We start from the raw sequence: 25268 nt of genomic DNA, 5'->3' as shown, positions 1-25268 counted from the left end.
ACAGGGTGATTACATTTTGTAGACACCTGGTTTATATAATTTATCAATATTACCTTGTCCAGATAATATAAACTTTTTCATATTAGACTACGTACATGTAAACACGCTAATATAAGTCATTGTTGAGGATACATGTACTGGTTTGTCGAGTTCTCTCCTAAAACACTCTGGACAGCCACACTTCTTATACCAACATGTATAGCGGGCAACAAATAGGGACTAAAACAAGTTACGCTTTCCATGCTCTGTAACTACCAGATCTTTGCTACAGTGCACTTAACACATTCGCTAATTACCACAAAACCGATATCTGTATATTCCATATGGAAATATGTGTTTTCAGTCAATAGCGAATACAATACGTAAACATATCCATTAAAACAAAAAAATAATATTTACTAATTTAGTTTTAAAAAAAGTTATATTTAAATATTTTAAGTCTAATCTTTGCTGCACCCAAAAATTGCATAATGAGCATGAAAGACGAATGGGAGAGAGCAAGACATGTTGTTGTCATGGGTTTATCTCCATTTTGTAATATATGATAAACTATAAACGGCGGCCGGTATATTTTGTGGAGGAATAACGCGGGAAAACTCTGGGAAGAACCATCGATCCACTGGAAACTACTGGCAAGCTTTCTCACAAGCCGAACTCGAACCACGCGGACTGAGGTGATGATATGTCAGAGATCCGTAAAGGCAAGCGTTCTAGACTCGAAGGCCTCCCGGGGCACGAGAGAGAGAGAGAGAGAGAGAGAGAGAGAGAGTTTGATTTTTAACGTAGCTTTAAGTCATATCGCTACGATGTCTGTAGTGTGACAGATCATGCCGCAGACACGTAGCATCATGTCACACCCATTTACATTATCCTGACACCAGGCCGACCAGTCCTAACACTAATCTCTTAATGCTGAGCGCCAAGCGAGGCAGCTGCTAGTACCATTTTTATAAGTCTTTGGCATGACTAAGCCGGAGTTCGAACTCGCGACCTCATCTGAGGCGGACGCTCTAATCACTAGGCCACCGGAGCGGTCAGAGAGAGAGAGAGAGAGAGAGAGAGAGAGAGAGAGAGAGAGAGAAAGAGAGACTACTATGACAGTCAGCTTTAGAGAGCTAGAAGACTCCAGTACTACTTTAAAAAGGAAATGGTTACACACACACACACACACACACACACACACACGCACATACATACATAGCCTCAGCGCTTTCGACTCTTTAATGAGTCTTTTTCAAAGGCAAATACAAAACATAGACAAGACAAAAAGAAAAAGAAAAACGGTTATGTTTGCGAAACTTTACATGGCTGTTTCTACAGGAACACAACATTTTAACTTTATTATGTTTCAACTAGTTTATTTCAGTGTGTTGCTGATACTAGAAAATATTTGTATTATGTAAATTTATGTAAGCACAAATTATATCCCGGATATTTCATTGTTATAGTAGTCATAGACTATTAAGCAAATTTATAGAATTATTTAAAAGAAAATGTGTCGGCTGTAAAAGACAATTTTATTTGTGCATGGTTGTCTTTTTTCTAGTCTTCTTGATCTAAACCGCTTGGTTTCAGTATTCTAAGGCGGCGTGTCCAGTAAGATTCCTTTTCTTTCCTGGTTTGGAACTCCAGTTGGGGTTGTGAGCAATGCAATAAGTGTTATATCACTGAAAGTGTGGCAGGGGAGGAGAAGTGTTCTGCGACCGGGCTTCTGTACAGCTTCTTTGTCATCCAATCAGATCTATGAAGGTTGGTCATTTTGTGTAGCATTTCAGTTTCTCCGACATACTGAAGGCTACACATCTAACATGTGATGAGATAAATGACTCTCTGTTTCGCACGTTTTGTTTGGACCATGTATATTTAGTTTTTCTCTAGTCACTGTGCTAGAAAATGTCCTGGTCTCTATCGTATGTTGACAAGTTTTGCACCTTTTATCGCCACGGGGGCCAGCTTGACTAGGGTGGTCTTGATTAGTGATTGGCGTTAGCTGTACAGAAGCCCGGTCGCAGAATACTTCTCCTCCCCTGCATCCGACATACTATCGAACAGACCTTTCAGAAGTGGTGTGAGACAACTTGTGGCTATTTTAGCATAATTAGATGTTAAACCGTCAATAACTGCTGAGTTTCCAGACTGTAAAAATGAATAGCCGCTCTTACTTCGTCTTCTTTGTTTTCATTACCGAGCGAATCGTTCCTTTGAGAAGGATCAGTTTGTCAGTGGTTGTAAGACTAGATCAGAAATATAGAAATGTGATGGAACCAGTTCTCGAGCTTTTTACATTTTGTATAGCTGCAGTTTAAAGTTAAATTTTTGGATTCGTAAAATTTCCATTTTGAACTGTGACCACATAAATATAAAAAGTAGAAATTTAAAATGAAACGCAAATTTTCCATTTTTCTTTGTGCAAATTTAAAGTCTGGTTAAATGTACTTACCAGCTTGTGCTATATTCGGTTTCAAAATCTTATTTGCATTCACAGACGATACGATTAACACACCTGAGTGGTGAAAAGTGTATTTTTTCTCATTGTCATCCTGAACCATGTCAGAGATAGTTTTCTTCTGTTCTCGAACCGTCTTTTAATCCATCCAAATCGCATATCAAGAGGAGTGACCTGGAATGTAAAGACAACAAAGTCACAATGACGCCGATGCTTCGATCATACCGAACACTTTTATAGCAAGAAAAGGAAAATCGAATTGCATTCCCATACACATATGTAGTGTTTCCAGTCAGACATTTCAGTCGTACTGATACGCCAGTGAATTACGCTATAATCTATAGTGCCACGTAATAGCCAGTAGATTAACCTATAATCTATAGCGCCGTGTAATATCAACAAGGAATCGATTATCACATCAGCAAGCAATTACCCATATCAGCAGCTACGAAAACAATAAAATTAGCACGTTTATCCGCAAAGTTATCCATCAGTTATAACATTCATTCCAGGTCACTCCTCTTGATATGCGATTTGGATGGATTAAATGACGGTTCGAGAACAGACGAAAACTATCTCTTACATGGTTCAGGATGACAATGAGAAAAAATACACTTTTCACCACTCAGGTGTGTTTCTTTCCAGGGTTTTCGCGGGTTCTTCTTCCATCATTAACACTGGCCGCCATGTATAGCCTATCGTGTGCTGAAAAATGGCGTTAAACCCTACAACAACATTTTATTAGAATGTCTATGAAACAGTAGGCTGAGGCATTACGTATGGATTCACTGTTTGATTTTCAAGAACATATCTACACCATTAAAAGACATTGAAAACCCGCGTGTGTTGCCAATAATATTTTATATCAAAGCTGCTCCAGAATGGATTCGTATATGTATGGAAGCTGACAGTCCCTCTTTTTTGAACAATGTAACACTATTTTACGTGTCATAAGACACATTTTATTGACTGGAAAGCGGTTAGGTTGTTGTTTTATAGACTGGGAAGCGATTAGGTTGCTGTTTTACAGACTGGGAAGCGGTTACTATTTTGTATAGACTGGGAAGTGGTTAGGTTGTTTCTTTTAGACTGAGAAGTAGTTAGATTGTTTCTTATAGACTGTGAAGCGGTTGGTAGTTTCTTATAGACTGGGAAGCGGTTAGGTTATTTCGTTTCGACTGGGAAGCGGTTAGGTAGTTTCTTATAGACTAGACAGCGGTTAGGTTGATTTTCTTTATGGCTGGGAAGCGGATATATTTTTTCTTATAGATTGGGGAGCGGTTAGGTAGTTTCTGATAGACTGGGAAGCTGTTAGGTTTTTCGGCAACTTAACGTTCAAGTCGAACAAATATATATCTATTCTTATGATATAATGTATGGATACAAAGCATAACTTATTTTTTTCGCACACGAAATAGCTTATTTTCAATGTATTTGTAACATTGGCATTGTTTCTAAATACCAGCATCCATCCAAATCATAATTCTATATCATTCGACTGAGTAGAGTAATTTGAAGAATGGTCTTCATGGATGCCGAGTCTTAGTGTCTTAATCCACCCGTCCCTAGATCATGATGCGGATGGTGCATTTTTAAAACTATTGACAATAGAATGACACATCGAAACAAAAACTATAAATCTCTTGTGATTATGAGGAAACTTAATTAGTTTTTGCAAAATTCAGCATAGGTAGGCATATTTAGAAATTGTCGAAACTTGCAATTTCCCTGATAAGGTAAATATATATATTCGAAAGAAAGCCGTAGTTATTTGCTCGCATGAATCGTTACTTCTTGTGGAAATGTGTACATATTAGAACACGGAGTGTTAAAAATGTTGTCGTAGGGGGAGTTTAGAGAATTATCAAAAGACTCGAAACCAGCAAATTGAATAAAGATTTGTTATTCGTTAAAGTATGCATCAATGCCTTCGTCTGTTTCAATGTATCCTCTACAGAATGTGAGGCTTCAAAACCTCTTGAGGTGTTACATTGCTCTCTCCAGACAATGAAATTAAGTGAGCACGTCCATCTACGTAAAGATAACGAGAGGTATTTTATATCTTCTTGGTCTTTCACTACGATTTTTCAGTCTTTCACATGTATGGGCTTATCCATCATTTTACCGCCGAAACTGACAAACGAAAACACATAAAACGTAGTTGATAAACTATAACGAATTGAATAAGAATCCCATAGGGCCTTCTGCCAGTCAAAAGTGGCTAATGATACGTGTATTTAAACTAACAAAACATTATCGACTGGAACATCTGCTTTTTTAGACTACAACAAACCTATTTCAAGCCTAAACATAAATGGGTAAACGAATTTTGTAATATATTTCATAATGAGAAACTGAAATATATCAGTGGGAGAAAAATGATATCAACACAGTATCGATACCCCTTTTATCGCCACAGTAGCGATATCGCTTATAGAACTACTTTTTCCGTGTAGCAAGTATATTTGTCTTATGCAGGTTATTAAGACATGCATATAAAAATATTAACACTTATTTCGTCTTCTTCTCCTTCTTCTCTCTCTCTCTCTCTCTCTTAGAATAAATAGATTTTTTACAATTTGTCAAGACTGTTGATCCTTCAGTATACATGTAAGGTACCATCAAGACTATTTTAAACCGAACGCCAAACAATAAAATACGGGCTTCAGATAGTAATTCTTTTATAACTAGTTTCCCACATGAATCATACAAGTCTGCGATTGGATTTGCACGACATGTTGCTATTCGATATTATGTTTCACACATACAATGTCATATCCGTCTCACCAGTGATCATAATCGTGTCTGAAAACGATGGAGAAGCAAGGGTATGATTATTGTCACCTGCAAGCCGAAATTAAGCTGTCAATTTGGGTGCAACGTCTGTTACCGAAATAGGCTGCAAACTAGCCAGTACACAGACATTCATGTCTGAGTGCAGAGAAAAACAATGATAGAAATCCAAATTCTTACAACTTAATCTCACATGCATTAAAATTTGTTCTTTAATTATGTTATGTTCTGATGCATGTTGGACCATTCTGCATTGTTGCTATAGTAGTTCAGATTCAGCAATCTTCACTGTATCATCCCGCGCAAGCAATGTATCTACATAAAGTTAAATTCTCTTCATCCGTGCAAGAAATGTGATTACAAAAGCCAAATGTCTTTCCACTGGTGGCTTCGCCATTAGTGAGAACACGATGTTTTCATTACACTCATGCGATATTTCCTTATGTCTATTTAAATACTCTCTTAGATGTCATCTAATAGTGTTTGATATTTTGTAATTAAAATTCCTTTCACCTCAGTTAAATTCCAGGACTGCAACAATTGGCTACCCTGTCTCAGCAGATGTTGTAAAGCCTTTATTTCAAGGTTAAAACTATATATTTTAATTATTGGATTGACAGGGCAATATACTGTTAGTGATGTTTCAAAGGAGACTTTCTGTTTTTCTATGATAAGCGCATGATTGATAATTACACCACTTTTTCAGACCTCGGGGTTCTTCGGAAATGTATTCAAAGACACTTTCGTAAATTAAAAAAAAGCGACACGATCTTTAATTCTCATTTTTGGAAATAAAAATATCATTATTATATTCTGAGGTTTAAAGATTTTAATGATGACTAATAATGACATAATGAAAAATATCCTTCAGGGAGTTCTGGATTTTGACTATGGGAAGAATAATTTTTATGAAAAGAGGATATCACATTAAGTAGAATGAAAAGTCAAACAGAGCTGAGATGGTCAGATGGCACAAACTGGCCTCGTATAAATTACGAGAAGGGCATTTGCCACAAAATGATCAAGGAACGAACAATGTACCTTTTTTTGGTTAACTTGATCACCTTGGCAATGATTTTGAGTAATCACTTTTTTGTTTTCGTTTTAGCAGATATACTCAAGAATGAGAATATAATGTTTTTCCGCTTATTCACAAAAAAAAATAAAATTTGAACATCAAATCGCCATAAAGCACTGATGTAAAGTGCTAACCGCATCAATCGACTATATTAAAGATTTGGATGATTGCATAACAACAACTAGAAAACGACGACAATAAAAATAACAAAATATACTTAGGAGCATTACAACAACAATCATAACTTCTAGAGAAAACAGTAAAATGGCAATAATACCATATAGAAATGCAGCAGAAACATAAAGATAGAATCTAACGTTTGATTGTTCCAACTTCAAGTTATCTGTTATTTCCCTCTTTTCTAAACTTTTCACAAATAATTGGATAGAATTTGATACTAAGCTATCTCTGTATTTTGGAGCCGCGGAAGATAAGGTGGAAGAGGTCTGACTTGTAAACCAAGGGTCAAGACCTTGGCCAGTCAGAGTGGGTTTACATATAAGGAATAACTTTAGAACTATGGCCATTGTTTTGCTTGTCATTTACATGCTGTTTCTTTTTTCTTTCTTTTTTCTTGTTTGTTGTTGCTGTTTTTGATTTTTGTATGTTACGATATAACATATGTATGAAATGTTCACTAGGAGATTAATGAAGAAAAAGCTACAGCAAATTTTAAGGAATCGTGTCTGCTGCATCGATCTTTACTTACTTTCTATTTACTTTGGATGATATACTGATAAAGTACGCTTGAAAACCAACCATGGTTTCCATGCAACGAATGATTTTACAACATTGGCCATAGTTTTGCTTCTCATATATATTTTCTTTCTTTCTTTTTTGTTGCTGTTGTTGTTTTGTTTTGTTTTTGTATTGCTACGATATTGTACATGTTTGAAATGCTCACATGGAGATGCAAATGAAGGAACAGTTAGAGCAAATTAAAAAATAACGAAGTGTGATATTGATGTGATGTTAAAAGAGGACAATGAAATTAAAAAGGTCTAAAATATAGTAATTTACGTGATTTTATCAAATAAAGAGAAAACCAGGCTGTGGAACAAGTATATTGAAACAACGCATGTCCAACTTTGATAGAAATTCCTGCTTTCTCTATGCTTCATTCAAATATGGAAACATTGTTTCTTTGATAGAATTTACATTGCCTATCCTCCAGATACGCAAATGAAGTAAAGTCTTCCCTTACGTTTGATACTTGTGCTCCAGGGCAAAATTACTTTTTTTAAATATGTATATGGACCGTCACGCTTCAGAGAATTGTAGCTAGTCTTGCTTTATGCATTATTTGAAGGTCACAATGACCTTTAACTCATACAGAAATTATCTGACCTGCTCAAAAATGACCCCCTGTACAAATAGTCTGGAAAAAAAGTTGTTAACAAGTCAAAGACACTTGATCATATTGTTAACAGGATAACTATTAATTTGCAATAAACACATGAAGTATACCTTTTCATGTGGCTCAGTTCCATACATACCACAAATACTGATTTAAGGCAGTTATAATTTCATATATCTTATATATATATGCACCTATCATAATTCTTATTTCACTAATACGTTTATGTTTAGCGCTACTTTAGGCTTCTCGATTATTTGAAATCTAGTGAATATTCGCTATCAATGATATACATAGATACACACCCAAACGCCCCCCCCATATATATATATATATATATATATATATATATATATATATATATATATATATATATATATATATATATATATATATATATATATGTATATATATGTATATATATGTATATATATATATATATATATATATATATATATATATATATATATATATATATATATATATATATATATATATATACTGACCAAATCTATCTAGTACTTGGTCAATATCTGCGAACAGTCGTATTTCACCTCCGAAATATTCAAGCACACGAGCAAATTATGCAGAATTTGATTCTGGTGGAAACTCCAAAAAAAAATAGCTTAGAAGCACTCGAAACACGGCTCTGCTTGCAACGATTACCAACAAATTATCAGACACAGTCATACCAACATTGCGACAAACTGACAGAACCGATACCAATTAAATTACATGTTCTACAGCATATACATACTACATCCATTTGTAGGCTTCTTAGAAATATCCACAACTGTAGTGAGCAGAGTCTAGTGAGCGACCGATACAGACCTCTGCTGCGTCACTAGATAGCGTAATGTAACTGATTCAGACCTCTGCTGCGTCACCGGTATCGTAATGTAACTGATACAGACCTCTGCTGCGTCACGGCATAGCGTAATGTAACTGATTCAGACATCCACTGTGTCACGGCATAGGGTAATGTAACTGATTCAGACCTCCACAGCGTCACGGCATAGCGTAATGTAACTGATTCAGACCTCCACTGCGTCACGGCATATGGTAATATAACTGATTCAGACCTCTACTGCGTCATGACATAGAGTAAGGTGACATAGAACTATTAACTTTTGTTTCATGAATTACATTAATTTATAATTTTAAAAAATCTAAACGATTAGGGAATAATTCATTGATACTTCGTTACACTCACCATTTCCTTGGTCTTCAGACAGTCAGATGAGGGAGCACTGTACAACATTTTCTTCGTTTTCAGACAGCCAGATCAAGGAATATTGTCTGACATTATCTTCAGGGCCAAATAACCAAGTACTGAGTGACAATTGAAGTTACTTTGTTATGTTACATTGGATGTAATTTTACTCTTATTATCAATCTAACGGCCAAATATTTGCCCATTTTTTCAGCTGTTACTATAACTTTAATCACTGAAAAGTCACTTGTTTCCTAAAAGAAAATCTAAGACGTAAATTGATTCAGATTTATTTAACACTAAATTGTCTGTGGCGTTCAAGTTTGGGTAATATTAAATTTCATATAAACGTTAGAAAACTTTTTCATAAGGATAGTATTTGCATAAAAGAGTGAATTTGCATATATTAACTAGATGTGAGGCTTTTCCAGCTTATTTGCTATTGCAAGATCCAACTCATGCGCTCTCCACACACTATGATGGAACGAAATGGTCGAAGCATAAAGTTTCCCCTTACACGTGCTGGCATAGTCCTAACTATTTATCAGATAATTTATTAGCTTGGAGCAATTTACGTCTTCATCACATAGTCCTATTTATTTATTATATAAAAGTAATATCCATTCGATCCAGAATCAAACAACAAAATTTGTTCTCTGTGCTACGTTTCACTGACGTACTCTAGTCCAACATACCTATCCGACCTCACCCATGTGTACACACCAGCAAGATACTTACGTTCCTCTTCTGACAATCGTATACTCATTATTCCCACTATGAAAACAAAGTCATATGGACAGCGTTCTTTTGTATACCAGGGCCCAACAACGTGGAATGAATTGCCCACTGAACTTAGACACAAAGACGCAGTGATCACATTCAAGAGTGCTCTCAAAATTCACTTATTTCGACTGCAAGAACAAATTTAAAGACTTAATAATGTTTCCTACCTTAAATATTCTCAGCATGTTTTTTCTATGTTTTCTAATTTCATGGAGTTTGTGTTTGTAATCATGTCATTATCTGTTTTTTTTTATCTTATAGGTGTTGTCTAATGTTGTAAAGAGCTTAGAGCTTTTAAAGATCAGGCGCTATACAAAGTCCTCATTATTGTTATTATTATATAATTTATTGGCTTGGAGCAATTTATGTCTTCATTAAACAGTCCTATTTATTTAGTTTATAATTTATTGGCTTGGAGCAATTTACGTCTTCATTAAATAGTCCTATTTATTTATTTTATAATTTATTGGCTTGGAGCAATTTACGTTTTCATTACATATACCTATTTATTTATTATATAATTAGTTGGCTGGGATCAATTTACGTCTTCATTGCATAGTCCTATTTATTTGTAAAATAATGTATTGGCTTGCAGCTGGTTACGTCTTCATTACATAGTCCTATTTATTTAGTCTATAATTTATTGGCTTGAAGCAATTTACGTTTTCATTACATATACCTATTTATTTATTATATAATTAGTTGGCTGGGATCAATTTACGTCTTCATTGCATAGTCCTATTTATTTGTAAATAATGTATTGGCTTGCAGCTGGTTACGTCTTCATTACATAGTCCTATTTATTTAGTCTATAATTTATTGGCTTGAAGCAATTTACGTATTCATTACATAGTCATATTTATTTGTTATGTAATTTATTGGCTTGGAGCAATTTACGTCTTCATTACGTTGTCCTATTTTTTATTAGATAATTAATTGGTACGGAGCAATTTACGACTTCATTACGTTGTCCTATTTATTTATTAGATAATTAATTGGCTTGGAGCAATTTACGTCTTCATTACCTTGTCCTATTTATTGATTAGATAATTAATTGGCTTGGAGCAATTTACGTCTTCATTACCTTGTCCTATTTATTTATTAGATAATTTATTGGCTTGGAGCAATTGGCGTCTTCATTACGTTGTCCTATTTATTTAGTAGATAATTAATTGGCTTGGAGCAATTGACGTCTTCATTACGTTGTCCTATTTATTTATTATATAATGTATTGGCTTGGAATAATTTACGACTTCATTACGTTGTCCTATTTATTAATTAGATAATTAATTGGCTTGGAGCAATTTACGTCTTCATTACGTTGTCCTATTTACAAAAGGAAGATGCTGATAGTGAGCTTTCTATTACTTCGTTTCAATTTTTCGTGAGCGTTGCTTAAGAAGACATGACATTGCATAATACAGTAGTATAATGAGATCTTCCTTAAATATTTCTAGCAATCTAATGAAACTTCAAAGAAATGTATTACCTTATTTGCTCAACTTTCATGAATACCTTTAGAGGCTGAATACCGGCTGATACCGAACCATGGTCGTTTTTTCATGTTCCCATGTTTAGCTTTTGAAGTTGTGCGATAATACAAATACATTCTTTAAAATGCGTTTGCGTGACTTCGAATGAATTCGAGACAGATGGATGCATCGCTGAAAACACTAATAAAAAATATCCCCAAACCACTTTAAACAGAACACGTGCATTCTAAATGTGGCATTCATCCAAAATTGAAATTAGAAAACATGTTTTAAGGTAATAGCATGGTGTAAAGGGCAATGAAGAAACATGTTAATTGTACAGATTACCCGATAATGAAGAAGCAACAGGCAAACTTACATAACGATGACCTAACAAACAGCAAGCTTAAGGGTACAGTGTACCCAATAAAGCAGAAACTGGTAGCAAGCGAATAGCACAGCATGCCCAGCAAGGAATGAACAGGCCGTAAGCAAATGGCAAAGTGTACCCAAGAAGGCAAGAATTAAAAAACAGGAATGAAGCTCATGGCACAATGTCTCCAACGATGAAGGAACAGGTAGCAAGCTACTGTCACCTCGAAACTAATAAAGCCAAAACAGGAAGCATACATTATAAAGGAACACCCAACCAATAACGTAATGAACAGGTAGGATGCTAATGACACAACTTACAGAAAAATAAATGAATACGTAACAAGCTAATGGTACATCGAACGTAATAATAAAGATGCAAGTAGCAAGTTCATCGTACTCAAAAATAAAAATACAGTTAAGACGCAAAGGGTACCGTGAACCTAATAAGGAATATACAGGTAGCAATCTAATCATGCCAGTAATAAAAATGCATGTAAGAAACAAGGGGCACAACGTATGCAGTGATGAAGATACGGACTTTAAACACATGGCACAGTGTAAATAACAATGAAGTGTGCCTAGCAATGCATGAATAGGTAGCCATCTAATGGCACAATGCACTAACAATGAAGGAATGGGTAGCAATCTAATGACACAGTGCACCTAACAATGAAGAAATAGGTAGCAATCTAATGGCACAGTGTACCTAACAATGCATGAATATGTAGCAATCCAATGACACAGCGTACATAACAATGAAGAAACATATCATCTCGTTTAGGTCTCGGGTATCTTTAGAAGTAGTCATGTGGTTGAATAAAGAATGTTTATCGCAGAAGAAAACCAAAGATGCAATATTAACATTCATACAGATATGCATAAACTTTAAAGGTGATAATTATACAGACTCTTTAATGATGATGATGATAACAAGTTTACACCTAACCTTTTAAAATCGTTCATATTTGAAGTGGCAGCATGAAAACTAAAGAGTCTAATAACGCAGATTCAGTCTAAGCAAATGTCTTGGTTAATATTAGGCTGTATCTTCTAAAAGATTTAAAAAGTCCTTAAAAAAGGTAATTTTCCTCACGTTTAATTAAATGGTTTAAGCAAAAATCTGAAGTGACCTCATGATTAAAATGTTAGATGTGCGCCACTTGTACTAATATTCCCTAACTACCACAATTTTGTTTCTTGGAAGTCCTATGTGCACCAGGTCTTAATGAAGTAAACCCATCCGCAGTGACAAGTTTAAGTAAAGAATCTAATTTGACTGCAACAGTACAAGAGCCAATTGGCAAATCTGCAAATTTGTATTCTAGGTTTGTCATTAGTATATGTTTAAAAAAAGTTACGAATATCTACGTGAAATACATTATATAATACAGTTACCACGAAACCCTTTCGAGCTGAAAAGAGAAAGGAATTGTTGAACCGATGAAAAAACATACTGCTGGACTCTCAAAATGTATGTTAGCTTGCAAAAGGTAAAAGAAAAATCCAGAACTACAACAGTTCATCGAAAAGTACGCGGGCCTGCATGCCTTGTCTCATCGTACTTGAACTTGGAATATTTGCTACGCATAGAGATTATTTCAGAGGAAAGCAAACAACATAAACATTTATATTGCAGTGGGTGTTCCATTATACGATCTTGAGTGAATAATGTACTAAAAATGTTTCCCTCTTGTTCAATTAAAGTCAAGAATATAACCTTCTAGTTTCACTTACACATTTAACATTGATAAATATTCATAACATAAATATAAACGTGCAAGTTGCTATCTTACGTCGTATGCATATTAATTATTAAAATTTTAAGCACTATTCCATGTTCTTTAAGGTGAGTGCTAAAACATACTGAAATTCAATATACATAATGGAGTTTTAATTTTTGGTGAATAAATTAAATGTGATGATGACAATTAACCAGACACTGAACTTTGTCTTGTGTTCCTAATTAAAATTTCGCTTCTATGATGGCTTTTGTTTATTTTTTTAATCAGCATGCTATCGGTATAGGCATAGAAGTTCCTGTTGTCAATATCGTATTATCCTGTCCGAGGCGTAGACGTTACGCTTGAAGCGAAACAAAAATAGTGACTTTGATTTTCAATATGTTTTAGCACTCACCTTAAAGAACATGGAATAGTGCTTAAATTATTATTATTATTATTATTATTATTATTATATATATATATATATATATATATATATATATATATATATATATATATATATATATATATATATATATATATATATATATATATATGTATGTATATATATATATATATATATATATATATATATATATATATATATATATATATATATATATATATATATATATATATATATATATATATATATATATACCTATCCGACCTCACCCATGTGTACACACCAGCAAGATACTTATGCTCCTTTTCTGAAAATCGTATACTCATTATTCCCAATATGAAAACAAAGTCATATGGACAGCGTTCTTTTGCATACCAGGGCCTGCAACGTGGAATGAATTGCCCACTGAACTTAGACACAAAGACACAGTGATCACATTCAAGAGAGCTCTCAAAACTCACTTATTTCGACTGCAAGAACAAACTTAAAGACCTAATAATGTTTCCTACCTTAAATATTCTCAGCATGTTTTTTTTTAATGTTTTCTAATTTCATGGTGTTTGTTTTTGTAATCATATCATTATATGTTTTTTTTAATTATCTTATAGGTGTTGTCTAATGTTTAAAGCGCTTAGAGCTTCTAAAGATTAGGCGCTATACAAAGTCCTCATTAGTATTATTATTATTATTATATATTCATCTCTCTAGTTAATGAACCTTGTCAACACGACATCATTACATGATTAATGTAGCATTTGTAAAGAATTATTTGCATCTGTTTTGATACTCTACTTTTATTATACTTAATTATCTCCTTTTATCATATTAAAGTATCTCCTTTTTCATTTCCTTGTATTTCTTTTGTTTTTTATACATCTGTAGCCGTAGCATTTTACGCCGTCATTGATCAGGAACTATTGGGTCCTAAAGATAATTTGAAGATACACAAGATAAACAGAATCTTGCAATGTGATGGCAAATGTAGAGAAAGATAAAATGCAATTAGGAAAGCTAGGCACGAAACAACTGATTATGTACATACACACACCTGATGGATTAAAGAATCTTCAATAAAGAATATAATTAAAGTTCCATTCATAAGGATATATTTTTACCAGAAGAAAACATTATATGTACAGATGAACAGTTCATGCTGCAGACATCAAGGGGATAAATGAAAATAATGTTCGAAGACATTGTTCATGTTCGCATATATGAATCAAGGAAAACCGTTGTCACGGTACAACAATCACCAGTTGATTTTTAAAGGAAAGTAATTTTTACGTATGTTAAACAATTCTTTCCAGCTCGCTAGACGATCAGTTTTTTTAAAAAAAACCAACCTGGTCATATCCAAAATATTAATTTAAACGGTACATCATACAAATATCCAGTTTTCCGTCTGCTTTCCGTGTGTTAACTTTACCTTTAAACCAAAGTACAGAAATTGTTTTCTATGCTGGCACCGTCAATAAAATCATGCCATAGATCACTATGAATTTGTGGTTAAAGGAACAGACAAAATAGGACGTAACTTTATTATAATTATCTTGCAATTTAAACTTTCGAATATAAAATTAGATTTATGTGCGAGTTTAAACTGAAGTTTATTTAAAAGATAATATTGCAAATATGTAATGAATGGATTTTGTCCCTGTGATTTTCAACCTGTAAAGAAAAGAGTATATAAATGTATACGAAAATCCTACAGTAGCAGAGTGCAGAATTTGAGGATTTAAAAAATAAGTCCCTTCTGACCCTCGATATAATTAGCATATTTTGTAATTAATTAACAGATTTTGTAAATGTTATAATTTATTTGATATTCTGAAAGAAGTTATACAATTTTGTTTATATATATATATATATATATATATATATATATATATATATATATATATATATATATATATATATATATATATATATATATATATCAAACACATTATCTTTTAGTTAAGAATATGGCTTAACAATGTCTAATTGTTTTATAAGCATGAAAGACCAGGGCCATCTAACAAAGATTTAATTTGAAACAGATATTTATTGACATTATGAAACTACAATAACCATCATCGGTTTAAGCAATCAGAACATTATAAAGTCAAACCATCTTTATTGGACAATTACCAGGTTCCGTATTTAACATTACCAATACTTCCTTTCTTGTAAGTGGATAATATATAAAAAAAAACTTTAAATCCAAGATGGGAGATATGACACCTTTAACTCTAAGATGGGTAATATTAAACCATTAACAATAAGAGTCTGGAAATGAATTCTAAAAATTGCATTATTTGTTTTATGAATGGTTATATGAAAGGAACTAACGATCATTCCACGTTTTGTGTTAAGTAATACTTCTAATCTATTTCCCCTTTATGAAGTAATGGATTTGTGTATTTTCTCTTCTATAGTATATTCACCTAAAGATCTCCGAGAAATTCAGATGCTTCAGCATCCGGTGGAATAAACTGATCCCCTTTCTCATAATTACTAAAAAGGTCTGGATAACCATATCTATATTTCTAATATAGTTGAAAACATAGTTTGTCTATAATTCATCTGATGATTTTCGCTTCTTTTATAATGTCCACGATTCTCTCAACAAAAGCCTTTATGATTTAATTTAGCCATTTGAAATAATTGAACACATTCGTTGACCTTATGGTTCTTCTTCGCAATTTTTTTAGTTTGTACATTGTGCTTGCGGCAAGATGTTCCTACTCTAATGGCCTTAATCAAATTTTATTGCATTCTAGGGTAATAATTTTAAAGGATTTATCTTGGAAATTGCTAAACAGAGCTGAATGTTACATGCATTCAGTAGAAAGCAGTATTAAAACATGAAGAGAAAATAAAATATGCGTTCATTTCATCCTCTTATCTTTTAGCGCAGTAAGACAATGCAAATATGTGTGATTAGTCCTATTCTGAAAAGGAGACTTGCACTAAATGTCCAGTTATATCACTGAAATGGAACCATTTGTAGAAAATGCAACATAACCTACGCTGTTATTTTTTATAGTGTGTCCTTTATAGTGATGAACATGAGTGAGGTAGTCTAGATGCATACGAAATGCACTGGATTTCATCAAAAGTGATAAATTAAAGGAAATGCATAAGGAATGTAATTAGCATGGCGATGCTTTAGCATACGTCCTGCAATTATCTATTATCGTACTCATAAATACATTAAATTCAACTTGTGGTATTTTACAGTTAGCATCAAATCACACAAAGCCTTGTTTTCCCCTGATGAGAATAAGAACCAACCTTGCTCACAAACAATGAATGTGTACCATGAAACATAAACTGAGTAAAGAGTACTTAAACTATTTTCCTATTCCCCAAGGTCCTGTGCAATACCGATACTAAATGTCAGGTCAGACACCACTTAAATCGTTTGATCATTGTTCCAAATCATCTTATCACTGTTATCATCGTCATTGTAAACTGTTACAATATGATTTATTTTATTTATTAGTACTGATTCAGAAAATACATTGAACGATAGAACAGCGACCTGTTCATAAAGTCTGAATGTCAAAGCAGAAATTAACCCACAAGGTGCAGTCACTTTAGAGAGCCAAGCGTATATTTTTCAATACGCTCATCAGTTCACAATCGCCCATTGCCTGAAAGTAATAGGGTTACTTTACGTAAGGCAAGTTACCTTTGACACCAGATTTATTCCTGTTCGTGTAAGTTTATATATTGTATATCATGAAGATTTATTTGTATTGTTTGATGGCTTTTCTCCATGGTTATATGCTGTGGATATCTATATTTTGTAAGTGACCTTTGTCCAAAATAAAGTTAATGGTCTACCTGACTAGTGACATTTATTTTATAAGCAACATAATACATAGCTAATATGCTCTATGATTGCAGATACATTTTTAGATCATTATTAATGAAGGTAAACATGTTTGCTTTAATCTTAGTTTTTCACTTGGAAATTCATCATTTTACTGACAACTTAGAGCGTTTTAGAAAGGAAATTGATCTAAATCCTTTATTATTGTGTCTTAACTAATGTTTTTTATTATTCATTGCCATCTTAACAGCCGAAGTGGAAGCAGTCTTATTACTGTCTTCAGTTTTTATTTTGGGTGGAATTATTTATTTAAATTATTTACTGGAATTACAAAATGCTTATTAATACTTCTTTAAATAAATCAATAATTTGGAACTGTAGTGAATTCATTCAATGACATTTCGGATTATATGATTTTGAATATTCAAGTGACTGTTGGCACATTGGCACATTTGAGACTACAGGCACATCAAAACATTCAATATTTGAATTTCTTTGAAACACCACTGGAATTCGTTTGGAACTCTACATATTTGGACTTGTGATAGAATTTTTAGTACTGTTTGGTACTTAATTTTAATAAACTGTAAGTTATTTTTAAATTTTTAAATTGTATTCTAGGGAAATAACTTTTTTTTTGAAATGTACAAAACTTGTTGGTTTCGCCCTTGTCTGTTACATAGTTTAAGACCACTGAGTCATAATATGTACAACACGTGCTGAAATTCAGGACTGCACGTCGATGTCACATCATTTGCGAACTAATGATATTTTAAAAAATCGAAACGTTGCCCATGAAACCCGCTTTATAAGCAGTCTGCAATCATTTCTAAAATGTTGGGAACCTGAAAGCTACGCGGAACTTTACTCTAGAAGAAGAATGTAATTAGTTAAGGGATAAAGCTTCCCCACTCAACCCAACCCACCTAACCCCAATCGCGATCTCCCTGTTCATAACGATGACAAGTTCCACATGCAAAATACATGTCATACACGAAATCCGATTGTGTATTGAGCTTCACAGATAGTTTCTCTGAACACTCCTTACTTAGATCTGCTCTGCGTAGGTTCGAGTCTCGGATTCGGCCAATGTGGGTATGTGAGAAAGCTTGCCAGTAGCTTGTCGAGGGTCGGTGGTTCTTTCCGGGGATTTCCGGGGTTCTTCCTCCACCATTAATACTGGCCGCCATGTATAGCCTATCGTGTGCTGAAAAATGGCGTTAAACCCTACAACAACAACAACAACAACTTAGATCTGCAAGCTGTTTTACAAGACAGACTAAACAGGTATTTGGTTAAAAATCTCATTTCAGATCTTAGTAGAGTTAAACGCAACAAGTACAATACAGTTAAACTCCAAAATGTAAAAACTGTTTACTAAACTAAACTATATAAAATTTTGGAAGTTTTCGCGTTTCATTTTATTGATGTTGTTTCCAATTTCTTGGTTTCGAAAGGTTTTTGAAATGCCCCTGTGACCGAAACCACCTTAAAAAGACAGCGCTTCTGTATGCTTTGTTTTTATTGTGGGAGTTGAAATCTTCACTCAAGTGTTAGAATGGTGGAATAGCATTCTTCTAATTCCTAAATATCATCGGTTGTTTTGACTCTATACTAATTCAAAGCGATATGCTGAAAGAAGGGGTTGCAATTTATTGCAACCGTACGGCGGGGCAAACCACCTTGTAAACGCATCGCTTCTGTATGCTTTGTTTATATCGTGGGAGTCGAAATCATTCACTGTTGGTGGAATAGCATTCTTCTAATTCCAAAATATCATCGGTTAGTTTTGAAGCTATGCCGATTCAAAGCAGAATGCTGAAGAAAGAGGTCAACGAGATTGCAACCACTACGGCGGGGCGTTTGCAGAGAAACATTTTTGTTAGTCTTTCAGCCGATACAACATTCTCAAGCCTCGAAATTGAAATGAATTGCTCAAATATAATGTGTTTTCTTTGATGCGAGGTACCAGTGGCATGAGAGATATTACATGAATAAAGTTGCTATATGTTTGACGCTGTGCTCTTTAAATACGGCGAAGATATTTGCTTAAAACAAATGAATACCGGATATTGTACGAGTGGGTAAAATACTTCAGAAAATACTTGTGCAAAAATATTTAAGTGTTTTCCTCAAGAGATGAAATATATCCGTTATTCGTTCAGAGCAAGGGCTTTTTGATTTTATGCTCCAAAGTTTTAAACATAATAGACTGAAGTAGCAAATTTCTTACTTTACCCTGCGCGATAATTACGGCAGACTATGTTAACGTTCTGCTTTCTTTTATGTTTGTTCGTAGTTAATATAACATTGGCAACACAAATTTCGTTCCTAATTCAATGCTAAACAGTAAAAGAATATGCATAATGCGCGATTTGAAATTGGTTATTATGCATGCGAGGTGACAAACTTAACACTAACTCGAGCAGGTGCCTAAAAATAGATAAGATTTATTGGAAGTAGTGTAAGATATATTGGAAGTAGTGTAAGATATATTGGAAGTAGTGTAAGATTTATTGGAAGTAGCGTGAGATTTATTGAAAGTAGTGTAAGATTTATCGGAAGTAGCGTACGATTTATTGAAAGTAGTGTAAGATTTATTTGAAGTAGTGTAAGATTTATTGGAAGTAATGTAAGATTTATTGAAAGTAGTGTAAGATTTGTTGGAAGTAGTGTAAGATCTTTTGGAAGTAATGTAAGATTTATTGGAAGTAATGTAAGATTTATTGAAAGTAGTGTAAGATTTGTTGGAAGTAGTGTAAGATCTTTTGGAAGTAATGTAAGATTTATTGGAAATAATGTGAAATTTATTGGAAGCAGTGTACGATTATGGGAAGTAACGTAAGATATATCAGAAGCAGTGTAAGATATATTGGAAGTAGTGTAAGCTTTATTGGAAGTAGTGTAAGATTTGTTGAAAGTAGTGTCAGATTTATTGGAAGCAGTGTAAGCTTTATTGGAAGTAGTGTAAGATTTATTAGAAGTAGTGTAAGATTTGTTGAAAGTAGTGTCAGATTTATTGGAAGTTGTAAAAGATTTATTAGAAGTAGTGAAAGATTTATTGGAAGTAATGAAAGATTTATTGGAAGTAATGCAAGATTTATTGAAAATAGTGTAAGATTTATTGGAATTATTGGAAGTAGTGTAAGATTTATTGGAAGTAATGACAGATTTATTGGAAGTAGTGTAAGATTTATTGAAAGTAGTGTCAGATTTATTGGAAGTTGTAAAAGATTTATTAGAAGTAGTGAAAGATTTATTGGAGGTAGTGTAAGATTTATTGAAAGTAGTGTGCGATTTATTGGAAGTAATGTAAGTTTTATGGGAAGTAACGTAATATTTATTGGAAGCAGCGAAAGATATATGGGAAGTAGTGTAAGATTTATTGGAAGTAAAGTAAGATTTATGGAAGTAATGTGAGACTTTTTGGAAGTAGTGTACGATTTATGGGATCTAACGTAAGATATATTGGAAGCAGCGTAAGATATATTGGGAGTAGTGTAAGATTTATTGGAAGCAGTGTAAGATATATTGGAAGTAATGTAAGATTTATTGGAAGTAATGTAAGATTTATTGGAAGTAATGTAAGATTTATTGCACGTAATGTAAGATTTATTGGAAGTAGTGTGAGATTTATTGGAAGTAGTATAAGAGTTATTGGAAGTAGTGAAATATTTATTGGAAGTAATGTAAGATTTATTGGAAGTAGTGTAAGATTTATTGGAAGTAATGTAAGATTTATTGAAAGTAGTGTAATATTTATTGGAAGTAGTGTAATATTTATTGAAAGTAGTGTAATATTTATTGGAAGTGGCCTAAGATTTATTGAAAATAATGGTAGCTATGTATGACGGAGCAGTGATACATTTTTCAGGAATTCCACTCCAGTGACTTATGAAAAATATGTCTCTTTCAAAATTAAATAACTTACGGCCTAGCATAAAATAAATAAATAAAACCATGACCAATGTAGTCTCTTACATTGTTCATGCCATAAGATAATAAAATAGATTTAGCTCCCACGCTGTGATTTAAGACATCGACGACTTTCAAACGTTTTGATGTATATTTAAAATCAAATAGACATTATTTTGCTGCATGCCTTTGTGGAAGAAAGTATCAATAATTATATTACCTGTATTACCTACATAAACGTATTCCTTATATTCTATATTATCTATATACCTAGACCGCTCCGGTGGCCTAGTGGTTAGAGCGCCTGCCACGTATTCGGGAGTTCGTGCGTTCGATCCCCAGCCAAGTCATACCAAAGACTTATAAAACATGGTACTAACAGCTGCCTCGCTTGACGCTCAGCATGAAGAGGGTAGTGTTGGGACTGGTCGGCCTGGTGTCAGGATAATGTGACTGGGTGGGACATCATGCTACATGTCTGCAGCATGATGCCCCAGTGCTAGACATCACTATAAACTGCCACATTGCAGACATCGTAGCGATATGACTCAAAAATTGTTAAAGCTACGTTAAAAATCAAAATCACATCACATCACATGCCCCAGTGCTAGACATCACTACAAACTGCCACACTGCAGACATCGTATCAATATGACTGAAAAATTGTTAAACGCCTGTATTATCTTTATAATTATATACTTATATTACCTGTATACCTATATTACCTTTTTCCCATTTCATGTGCAACGCTACGCATCTTTTGCCATAATGGTAATATGGGATACTAAGAGTGTGGAGTTGGACCGAAACGCAAATGCCATTTATGCAGGTAAAATTCCTGTTGAAAAGTAAACCACTACCTCAATGTCCGAAAATGTAACGCCAACATTTAAAATTCATTTGCATGGAATTTATATTTAACTACCGAATCCTTCTAATGAAATCACAGCATAACTGGTTCTTGTCTTGCAGTATATATGGCTAGACTGTTTACATGCTTTAAAAGTTTCAACACTAAATCAGTAATGTTCTTTTGTACAATAATTTAGTGTTTTCTACTTGGTATGCGCCAATACCACTTCATATCGATGTAGAAAATGCAATACGTTTTTTCCAACGTGCTCTATATAATCAAAGTAAATTAAGCGACTGACATGGAAGGTCGATTGGAATTTTCAACAAATGATGACAAATTTATATTGACATACACAGTAATTACGCGAATCTGTATGCCATACACATTGATACTGATGCAAACCGTAGCATAGGAATCGGAGTACTGGGCAACGTCAGTCAGATCAATAACAACGGTCTCACTGAATACCATAAGTAATAACTGTACTTCTGATTTCAGCTACTTAATGCAGACTAGTTTATGAAAGACTGTCAATTAAAATAACAAGGTAATGAATTAAAACTGGTACTTAATCTTGTTCATGATTTCATATAATGCCAGCCTGTGTCACAGAGAGGAAAACCTGCGATTAAAACGGGTTAAAATATCGAAGAAAATTACTTACCACTTTGTTCAACATTCAGTTCAAAGAACGTGAATAACTGCATCCGTTATTATTTTGAATGGCATGACATGAGATTTTCCAGTTTATCACATGCGCTGCTCGAGTTCACCTTTACTTTGGAAGCCACCGAAATGTACTGCAGGTTTCTGACTGGATCGTGAGTAACTTCCAACAAATTATTACATAACCCCGAATGAATGGATGAAAGACCGTCAATATAATGCCTGTATTCATTACTAAGAGTCTTCCGTTAAGTACAAGGTCAGTGGTGGAAAATCGAATTACATTCCTTTACATTAGAACGTTGATACCAATGGGGAATTCTGCTGGCCTGGGGAATCTGATTTAGCGAAAACTGAGCTGTAATCGCAACAGAGAAATCAACTTGCACAGTAAACATCATATGCCAAACGTCAGCAGCGTGGAGGACAAAATACTGACATTTCTTTTAGTCCGATTTTCTCTAACACTTTTATTATCGAATTCGAATACGTGTGCAGTCATAGTTCAAGCGCAAGCTTGTTATTTATATGTAATTCCATCATATCTGGTCGATTCAAAAGCCGTCAGAAAATCACTGCCGTCGATTATGTTGAATACAGCATCTTGTTTCCTCCAGTCATAGATTCATACATATCCTAAGACAGGCCCCAGTTCTGAATAACTCTAGATTCTGATGCTTGCCTGCCAGTGTTTGCTTTATCTGTTATCACCTTGGTATCAGTAAGTGTGAATTTCATTCATGTCAAAATTAATTGCTTTTAGACCCCAAGCTAACTGTCCAGTTGTAATGCCCCTATTTCAGTTCCCTGTGTTTGAAAGCTAGCTTTAAATATGGGATTTATATATTCTTCTATTTCCATAATAGACTGTAGGTCTATATATTGTACCAAAATAAGATTAGCGGACTGTTGTTGTGATGCTTTTGATTAACAGGCACTCCAAATATATTGTCTGAATAGTTTTGTAACTTTTTACAAGAGTACTTACAGTTTTATCTTGACGACACGGAGTATGTAATATAATCAAGAATTCCAAGAGGAAGAAATGGTAAGAATTATATATTATTTGTATTCAGTATTTTATAATATCACTTACACATTCCATTGTGAGCATCATATATATATATATATATATATATATATATATATATATATATATATATATATATATATATATATATATATATATATATAATGAAATTGGACAAATATAATAACTTTATACCACAATAATTTTGTTCTGTTTATAATATCAGTTCAGTTTAAGTTCAATAACAGTTCAATAACAATAGGTTAAGTTCAATAACATTGCTCTGTCTAAAATCCACAAATCAAGAAACCCAGAGTTCATGTCGTGTTAATTCTCATGTTGGTCGTTTATTTGACTAATTGCAACAAAAATACTTAAGGCATGATATTGTCTACGTAGGTATATTATAAGTGTATCATCATTAGATGGTAGTTCTTTATTGCCCAATGAATATTAGAATTAACATAGAGACTATGGTAATTATCATATATGGTTGTAAATGAACATGAAAGTTTATTAAAGCATTTAATCATACAGTTGATTATAACTGACACCAGCCTTGTGTAGATAGCATTCAGACAACCAACTGAAGCAATTTATATAATGGTCATACGTGTTTGTACTTTATATTTCTGTCCATCTCTCATCTCCTTGATCAGTCATAATTGAAGTCATTTATCTTCCAATATATAAACTCCAATACCAAAATTCTAACTTTATATTTTAAGCAAATATATAGTTTGACTGAATTATTGACGTCAGATAGTTAAATAATTTCATTCTTCAAGAGGTTTCCATCTGTTTACAGTCACTAGAGTCTCTATCTTTCAGTAAAATCAAAGATGCAACTTTCATAGCCATAGATGACCTTGTAAAGCTCCTTAAATCTAACCATACATGACATGAACAAAAACTGAGAAAAGAACATATTTTACAAGAATTACAGAGACATCATACCAAGATAATCCAAAGAGAAGAAAAGAAATTGGTTTCGTTGTCGATATCCGTTTCATCACTATGATGACTTCGAGGTTTGCAAAGTGGTATGTGATGAACTCTTAGAACAACAATCACAGTCTATATCTTAAACAAATCGAGCAAATCAACAAGGAACCTCTATCAACAACTGGGGGGGCGGGGGTTCAAATTTTAAGTTTGGGCCTGTATGAAGAAACAATTAAAAAGCTACAACTTGAGTGGCTGATGATTACATCTTTAATTATTGAACATAAAACACAGTTCACCTACAGCGAATGGAATAAACTTCAACTGTTTGACTGGCACTGTAGTATCTTTTGTAAGAAAGAAGTATCAGACAATGAAGAAGAGCAGGAACG

At 33.6% G+C, this 25268-nt stretch overlaps 1 protein-coding gene across 5 annotated transcripts in view; it reads right to left on the bottom strand.

Moving 5' to 3' along the window:
* Window positions 1–23595, bottom strand: part of LOC149775686 (protein ABHD15-like) — a 70867-nt gene extending 47272 nt beyond the window's left edge. For 2 of the 5 annotated variants that reach the window (XM_089944085.1, XM_089944088.1), the window contains exon 1: window positions 22900–23501. Coding sequence is in view for 1 of the 5 variants with exons in the window: in XM_089944090.1 (XP_089800216.1) it covers window positions 2504–2620; window positions 22900–22914 (132 nt within the window). In the remaining 4 variants the exon portion in view is untranslated. Of the gene's footprint in view, window positions 1–2440; window positions 2621–22899 lie in introns of all 5 variants that reach the window. The other 3 variants (XM_089944090.1, XM_089944082.1, XM_089944083.1) reach the window with 3 other exon arrangements.
* Window positions 23596–25268: the final 1673 nt, after the last annotated feature.

Source organism: Sinohyriopsis cumingii, chromosome 19 (assembly GCF_028554795.1).
Source record: "Sinohyriopsis cumingii isolate HCF-2022 chromosome 19, ASM2855479v2, whole genome shotgun sequence".
Lineage (NCBI taxonomy): Eukaryota > Metazoa > Mollusca > Bivalvia > Unionida > Unionidae > Sinohyriopsis > Sinohyriopsis cumingii.
This window is presented reverse-complemented; position numbering and strand designations above follow the sequence as displayed.